The sequence below is a fragment of the Austrofundulus limnaeus genome, unplaced genomic scaffold, assembly GCF_001266775.1.
Source record: "Austrofundulus limnaeus strain Quisiro unplaced genomic scaffold, Austrofundulus_limnaeus-1.0 Scaffold149, whole genome shotgun sequence".
NCBI lineage: Eukaryota > Metazoa > Chordata > Actinopteri > Cyprinodontiformes > Rivulidae > Austrofundulus > Austrofundulus limnaeus.
The window spans coordinates 515,083-524,302 of record NW_013952551.1 but is presented as its reverse complement, the minus strand read 5'-3'; the positions used below and the strand labels follow the sequence as shown (position 1 = coordinate 524,302).

Below are 9,220 nucleotides of genomic sequence, written 5' to 3'. Positions count from 1 at the left end.
CTCCCCCGACCATCTGATTACATCTAGATGAAGCACACATCTCAGCTAAAATGTTAACACAGGTACTCTTCTTTTCTGTGCAGTTGTGTAAACTCATTTTGGAAGCACCATCTCGAAAGTACTGCAGATAGATTCACTTTGTGTGACTCACTCTTATAGCATTTCTTTTGTAACTGATCTTAAAATTATCCAGTCCTACTGAGTCACACTGATTTAGAAATAAATGTGAAATCATAAAAGGCTCAAAACATCAGCTTTTGGTCTAGGGATTTGGCAAATTTAAGATGCTGCTTGTATAAGCATACAACATAGTTTGTTTTTCACCTATTTTTTTAACTTGAGTCCCATATCTCATCTTAAATAAATGTATATTTTCTTAAATATTTTACATTTTGGACTTTGAAAACCCTATCCCAATTACCATGACTGTTTCAGTGCTTTTCGCTGAAATTTTGACTTTCCTCAAATCATCAAAAGAAATGTTTCGCCTTCTTCTCTGCAGCTTCCATTGCAGACATTTTTATTCATGCACACCATCATGTCGTCCTCATTTATGGTTTTGTATGCAGACCATGTTGAAGAGAAGAATCTGTAATTAAGCCCTAGACCAGTCAGACTGTGCTTGCAGTGATTTCAGAGCATTTAAGGTGTTGAGCTGAGCAACAGTTACCTCTGTAATATACATAGGTTTACATGACTTGCCTATAATGATGGAGTTATTACTTCAACAAGTAATCTAAATGATAATCGCAAACTAAAAGAAAAAGTGTAGGATTTAGTCACCATCTATGATGTGCTACTAGAGAGCATCACAATATACTGAAGTTATCTATAGAATCACAGATATTGACTGTTTTAAACTAAATCCAATTTACTACGTTACAGAAATTTTTTTTGAAATTTGTTTATAAGTCCAACCGTTTTGTAAGAAATATTCGTGTTCAAAGGCTGAGGTCAATAGAAAACCACCAATGTTAAATAATATGATTATTAGATGAAATAAAACCATACAAAACCAGAATTCTGGAGTGAGGATTTAATGCCATTCAGATCTGACAGGAAACCACACACTGCTGGCCAACCAGGAAGTTGATCCATTTATACAGAGTCTTCAATGCCCACGTTCGCCCCCTACTGACCTACGGCTGAATCACAGGCATTCATACACAATTCTCCCTACTGTTCTCATAACGGATAAATATGTGTTGTTATAGTTATTTCGGACATGTAACTAATCTATATCAATCAACACATTATAGATTAAACATTATAAAAAGGAAAACCTAAAAATATAGTGTTGTGCTTTTAACATCAGTACTAATCTGTAATAACTATAAATTTCTTTAGTTTGTAAATAATTAGTTTGAGGTTGTATATTTGTACACAAAATGTGAAATAACCTAAAAAATACACTGAACACTTATAAATCAAATATTATTGTCACTTTCTTTACACACTATTGGTGCTAAAAATACAATTTTCTTTGATCTGTGGAGTGTTCACTTTAATAAGTCAATTATCGTGCAATGTGTAGGGTCCACCTTCAGATCATCATATTGATTTTATAACACATTAAAATCTGTGTGACCAACAGAACAAATATCCCTACATTAAAATCATCCCGGACCCTGTTTATGACTCTACTGCATTCCTGAAAACCCCCTCCTCTCAAAACCTGTGTTTTTAAAAACAAAACCCCTCTCTGAAACACCCACAACATCTGCTGATCGTCACCAGTGGAAGAATACTGGCACAGAGGATACCAAATCCCCTTTTTGTCACCTAAATCAACCTACCAGGCATTCTGGCTCCATTCCAACTGTGACAGTCCTGACAATTTACACTCTGGGAGACAAACTCCTCGAGGACTGTTTTTTTCTCAAAAGGATCATAAAAATTCCCTCACTGTGACTGTCTGTAGAAGTAAAAAGAAAAATAAACTCTGTTCTTTTTGTATAAAAATAGTCTGTTTTTAATCTACAGAAGAAATGGGATTAACCCCGTTTTTACTTTCAGATCCAAGATCTGAGATCAAAGTATTGTTATGATCATGTAAAACACAAAGTCCTCTAAATGTTATCCTGTGTGTATCAGCTTGTCATGTTTTAAACTATGCCTTATTAACCAATTTTTTTTTATTTCAGGAGTATTAGCTATCCTTCTGTTATCCAAGTAATGTTTTCTTAGTTACATATATTTTAGCAAATTAAGAAACCTTAGGACGTCTGATTCTTAATGATTCCGAATGTGACCACTTTCCTTTTTAAAAATAGTTTTCTTTAATATACTTAATTTAATTTTACTTAACTTATCTTAATTTTTAAAAACATCTTATCTACTAGTCAGAAGTTAAACAGCTAAACTAAAGTTTGTATGTTTTATATTGAAGGATTCCTTAAATATCCACTAAAAGGTGTATTTAAAAATGGTTTAACTTTGCTATCTTATTTTCCTTTGAGGTAAAAGGATTATAAAACTAAATATCCCCTCTAGTGAGTATGCAAAAGACATTTTAATGTAGATACGCCCATTTTCTTTGCCTGAGATTTAGAAAATGAAACTGAGCTATCTTTGGTAAAAAGGACTTTAAAGTCACCACCTCTTTAAGATGTAAATTCCTATGATTGTTTTAACTAACATGGAAGCTCTGGCCCTCAGAAACATTGAAACACAGGCATGCCTCTTTGCTTTTTATTCTCTTTCCTTGGACTCCCCCTGTCCCTCGGCTACTTGTCCTCCGCCCCATGGGCTTTCCAGGGATGCAGGGACCCCTTATCCAGCTGCCTTGAGCTGGACTTCTTTTTGTTCATCCTTTTCATTTAATTTCCATTAGAACTAGAAATCAGGTTAGAGCCCTGACCCAAATCGGGTTTGAACTTCCATTGCAAAGTAAAGAACCGGTAAGTTAATTGTAACTCAGCTTGATGCAAAGACTGGATCAAGTTAAAGTTATAACTTTAATAATTCATATTTTACCCAATCTTACACCTTTCCCCCTACAAAAGAATATATCCATTATTTTTCATAAACCATTCATAAAATAATATTTAAAGTGCACACTCCATATTAAACAATTTGGCACAATTTTTTTACAATTACATGAACGACCTTTTTAAAAGATAGGCAAATACTGGAACATGCACATGTATGGTTTTAATTCTTTTAAATATGGATTTCTCCACTTGATGTCCTTTCTTAATTTTCCCGTCAAATTTGTTTTATTCTGATTAAATAAAACAAAACTTACTTTATAATAGAAATGTTGACCTGAAAGTGCATGTGACTTTAATAGTTAATTGCCTTATTTACTGGTGTGTTTTAGTGTAAACAGTTCTTTTCTCTGATTGATTAAATGCAACAGCATGTTTTCAGGGATCAAAATTAGTCATTGTGGTTTTCTGAGACATGGAAGCATTGGATGGAAAAATGCTGACAGTTAGTACAGTATTACAATATGCACAAAACTTTAACTTAAAAAAAAGTATATATATATTTTTAAATATGCCACAATGAATCACTGCATTTATTACACAATTGTTGATAAGTGATGCTAGGTGCAAGGCAATTGTCTTTTAAATCAGTTGTACACTTCAATCTGAGAAAATTCATCTTTTATGTTTTTGTTTCTTTGTTTTACAAAAATCAAAGACGTGATGCCATTATTCTGTGGGTCACCTACCTAAAGTGCATCTATGTTGACATGTGGCTTGTGCCCTTGTTATAATGTGTGGGTTTTATTTTTTTATTTATAATTTGGAGTCTGTTCTGTTTTTCTTCCAGGGGTAAGACACATCTTCTTAGCACTTCTGCATACTTGAATAATTAGCTGGAAAAAGAGAAAGGATTTTTCTGTTACCATTAGCAACCATGTTATCAGTTGCACTCTCCTGAACATACAAAAACTTGCATAATTTGCTTTATTTTTATACTTTAGGTCTTGTAGGGGCATGTAGTTTTCTGTCTAAGTATGCTTATGAAAAGTAATAAATACCAAAAGCATGCAGACGTCTGTATTTCCGGGATAATTAACTCTCTGAAACAGTCTTATTGAAAACTGAAGGTTATAACACTGATATTAAATTTATTGTAGGGCAGTTGTGTTACTACTGCATCTCATGGGTTCAGTTGGTCATTGTCTCCAAACCAATAGCATTTTCATTTAGTCGTTCTAATCTGTTTGAGTGCCTCTCTGCACATGTATTTTTATGTTGTTATCTGCAAGGGCATGTGTATGTTCAGAAGTTCCTTCTGGGTCATTGTGTCTTTTTTTTTTGTTATGTTTTTTGTTTTTATTTTTTCATTCCTGTCTCGTATGTGTCTTGTTTCCTTGACAACATTGTTTCAGATGCTGCAATCACCATGGGGATGGTTCTGCTCAATGAAGCTGCAACCTCCAAAGGGGACGTTGGCAAGAGAAGAAGTAAGTAGGAAAAGGCTGTTGTTAATTTTTTTAAAGGGGCAATATCATGTAAAACCAACTTTTTTGAGTTTATATTATGTTATAATGTTATACTCTCATAAAAAACATACCCAAAGCCTTGCTTTGACTCATTCATGCATGTTTGAGAAATCCTGCAGCGTTTTTAGGAAGCCATGCTGAGGAGCAAAACAACAGGTGGGGACCAGAAACACCTTTTGGTACCAGAAACGCCCCTGGGACATGTCTTTAAGCCAAACTTCCTCATCACGGAGCACACCTCCCCACCCCCCACCCCGCCCATGATTCCTGCAGGCTCTCAGTAGTAACAAAGCAAACAATTGAAAGTGAAGCTTCAACTGTCTGCTGAGCTCCTTCTCACTCAGTGAAGCTCTTTTCAGATTAAAAATACCTTTGAGGAAATGTATTTTCAGATGCCAAGTTAACTGCATCATAGCGCATGCGCAGGACCCCACCCCCACCCCCCACCCTGGCCCCGAAATGGACAAGACAGAAACGGAGAGTGGTTCTTAAAGAGACAGAGGCCAATTTCAAGGCGTTTAGAAGAGGAAGTGATGAGGAGATTATTTTCTATTTAAACATAAAAACAGCATTTTAATAACAACTAAAGGTGACATAGATACTTTGTTATGGTATAGTATTTAAATGTATGCCTGAGAAACACATAATATCGGCCCTTTAAATAGAAACATTTGAATTTTTTATACCTTTTTCTCATTCATTTAAATTTATCTTGATTTTGGATTTGTTTGTAGTCCATCAGAATCTGTTTAACTCATCTTTTATTTAAAGAACTGCAGAGGGCAGATTTAATTTCACCAACTACGTAACTCAGTGTCCCCAATAAGACATGCACTTCTTGTAAATTGAATAGGTTTATCACAAAGTAGCACAGAGGATTGACATTGGTCAGTATTAGAGGGGGGATTAGACCTGAATGTTGGTGTATTCAGTGGATGTGAATAAATCCCTGCCATATAGTTTTCAAACTGCTGAGTATAATTTGAGTGCTGCTACTCATTCTGTTAGTCAGCATAAGAGTTGCTGCATAAATGAACTTAACATTGGTGGATGTGGAGTGTTATTGAAGAGATGTGTGAATGGTGGATCATGTGAATGGATTTTATATCAGGAAACCATGAGAATATAAATGACAGGATATACAGCAGAGACAAAAAATGCAAAAACATACTAGAAATGTAGCTCATCTGTTTTAGGACCACGACTAAATGTTTGACTGTTATCTCCTACTAAACTAAAATTATTGTCCACCAGCTTCCATTTAGTAATGAAAAACAAATTTTGCTAGTATCATTAAAGGATGGTTGTTACGTATTTTCCAGGTACATACTTCAATTTTGTAGCACAAAATCAAGTAATTGTTACTTGCTATGTAAATCAAAGATAAATTTGACTTTGCATTATATTTAAACGTCTTGACATTGGCTCTGTCTCTATAAGAACCTGCTACTGTTTCTGACACTCCCACTTCAGCACATCTTTACAACAGTGCTTCGGGGGAGGAGTGCTCTGTGGGACTGAGCTTCACGGAGGAGCAATGTCCAAATAGGCGGTGCTTTGTACCAGCAAGCGTTTAGGCAGCTCTAAATGGCTGCCACAGGAGATTTAAGGATTTGTCAAACATGCATGTGTGAGTCAAAGCAACACTATTTTTGACAAGGAAATGACATTATAGCATGAAATAAAGCTCAAAAAAGTTGATTTTTGCATAAGCCTTCACACCCCCACCCCCATCCCATCCCTTGCAAGTCCCTAGATGGGATTTTAGCAACAAAAAAGTAAAACAATTTAAAATACAGTTAAAGTAATTTGCCATTCTTATTATTTTATTTGACATAATGTCAGCCTAAGGTTATTAAAGCATATTCTAATACATATTTGCTCTGCAGTCAGGTCAGTTAAATGTTGAAAAAAATAAATGGTATACACCCAGGGTTTAAATTTAAACATGCAGTATTCTGTAAACACTACAGCAGATGATGTACTCCTCTTCTGCTTAAAGGCTGTTTTAGCATCTTTAATCAGAAATGATATCAACAGTGTGAATATAATGTTAGAAAAAAAAAGTAGATTCATCTAATATCTATTTAGTATTCACCTTTTGCTTTTCATGATAGCAGTGCTCAAGTTGATGAAAATCCTAAAGTCTCTGCTTGGTCGTCTTTGATCTTTGAGTTGTTGTTGCACAGCTTTGAGGCACATTTGGCCTCATTATCCTGCTGCAGCGTGAATCCTCCTCCACAAAGATGTGCAGCAGAAGGTGTAATAAGTCTCTGAAGAACAAAGTACCACCTCCCCTGGATTGAGAGGAAGTTTGTTTGCTGCAGATGTCTGTCTCTAAAATAGTTTAAAAAAACACTAAATTAAACCCAGATATAAACAGTTGGACTTCCATGTTTTATTGTGGGGTTTGTTTTGATGCACTAAATAATTGTTGTCTAATAAAAATAACACAATTTAAATTTCAATTGAAGTTCAACTTTATGTGGGCTAAAACTAACTTCAGTGATCCATTATAATGTCATCAGTTTTAATACAAAATTTTGTACCTTAAATTAAAATTCTGTAGGATGCCAAGAGCCACAACAAATGTGTGTTGATAGATAACACTTTGACTTTCATTTCTTCGCCAATCAAATTTTACACAAATGAAACATTTTAAATATGCATTGAATTAAAATAATTACCGGTAATTATCCTGACACACGTGTGGCTCTTGAAAGGGTTAAAAGGAACTGAATTTTACACACAGACACACGTTTCTGCTGTCCTTATGGGGACTTTGCATTGACTTCCATTCATTTACTTGTCATTTCTATAGTCTGACCCTGACCCATTAACCTAAACCTTACCTTAACGCAATTCACGCCTTAGTAAAACCTAACCCCTGACCCACCAACTGTGTTTTCCCTGCTGGGGGACCAGGCTTTTGTCCCCAAAAGGCACAGTGGGTCCTCACAAGCTAATAAATGGTCAGAAATCATCCCCACCAGGTAACAAACGTGCATACACACTAACTATGCATGTTTAATGTGTGGACTAAAACCTGAATGTTTTTTTATTCCAAATTATTAAAAAACATAAGTTTAGGAAACAAATTGAGATAATGCACCAGCCTGAATTACCCAATGCAGTTTGACTCCAGAGTCTAACATTGATGTAAGTAACATGTAGCATTGGAAATAACTGTGCCAAAACAAAATGTTTTTGTATAAGTACCTAGCTAGTTAACTACCCGTCTAAGACCCAAAACCTTGCTGGATACTAAATTACAGTGACAGATATACTTGCTTAGTCTGATATTTCATTCAGCCAACCCTAGTTCTGCTGCAGCAAGCTTTATTTATTTAATTTTTTTTATATTTTTTCTATATTTCCAGTCTCTGAATTACTGCTTACAACCTTGGAGTATCGACCCACTTTGAGTAGTTCTAACAATAGTTGCATTTTTGTCACTTGGTAATTCCAGGAACTCATTCAGTGAGTAGCAAAGACAGGCACATAATGTAGAGCATTTGACGGTTAGTCGGAATTGGCATACCTGTCTGACATCTATCAGTCTAAAGTTAAAAAGATAAGCTTGTGCTTCAACAATATCCTTTCAAGAAATTGTGCTCCACACTAAAAATAAAAAAAAGGTTGCATCTCAATTGCCAAGTTCAAGAGCACAAAAATGCTTAAGATATATTTTTATTCACACTATTTATCCCACATCACAGTTAAATTCAGTACAATAAGAATGCCTCACAAATTATCATTAAATGACTATTTAAGACCATTTGGCATCACAGTTAATTTATATTTCTGCTCCTAATGAGATTGGCTTAACCTAATATGTTTATTGATTTTGTTTTTCCCTCCTATTTGTAAGAGGCCAGTATATCATAAATTGAATTGAGCCAAGTCATGCAGTCAAGAGGGATTTACCATCTTTGCCAGTGAGGAAAATTATTCATCCTAAACAACTTGTCGTTTCGCCAAGGTCTTAAATCACTTAGCTTATTGATATGCTTAGTACATGTGCACTTGGGAGTGTCATTATCCAAGGATGCACGCTGAGATCTCTGTCATATTTTGATGAGCAGAGGAAATATGCCCCTTTATACTTAATGAATAAACTCACCTGCGGCGCTCACACACTCACAGACCCCTACCAGGATCTGGCAACACATGAAGCCCAGAGGAAAAGCACCGTCTCAAATACGCATTACTCTCAATTAAGTTGGTGAGCGTAAGCCAGCTTTATGTTGCAATATTTTTCAGGACGTTCTTTAAATAAATTATATGTAAAGTTTATTCAACACAAAATCTGGTGTCTCAGATAATGAGTAGGATATACATGTATGTCTGATTGCCCTTTATGTCGTGTGTGTGTGTGTGTTGAATGTGTGTGAGCATGTACGAGTGGTTTGTTTTGGATTTAAATGTCATCTCAGCTGCCGTCTTACGCAAGTATTCACACAGCACAAACTCTGAGGTTCTTATGATGAAATGTAAATATTTCCATATGCTGAGTGCGAGTAAAAGAGGAGAAGCTAATGCTGCGTGATTGCGGTGGATGAACTCTTACACACAAATATTTTTTCCAACCACAATATCACTAACACAAAGAACATGCAAACCACCAGAGACCCATATTTACAGAGATTTACATCCATAGTACAAATTCCCAGACAAGTTTTGTGTTCTGACATCACTCTCTTATTCTCTCTCTCTCTCTCTCTCTCTCTCTCTCTCTCTCTCTCTCTCTCTCTCTCTCTC

General features: G+C 35.4%; 1 protein-coding gene across 1 annotated transcript in view; it reads left to right on the top strand.

Annotated features, from left to right (window-relative positions):
- Positions 1–9,220, top strand: part of LOC106523260 (tumor suppressor candidate 3) — an 85,535-nt gene that overhangs the window by 66,237 nt on the left and 10,078 nt on the right. The window contains exon 8 of the mRNA XM_014016644.1: positions 4,346–4,420. Within this exon, the coding sequence (XP_013872098.1) occupies positions 4,346–4,420 (75 nt within the window). The remainder of the gene's footprint in view (positions 1–4,345; positions 4,421–9,220) is intronic.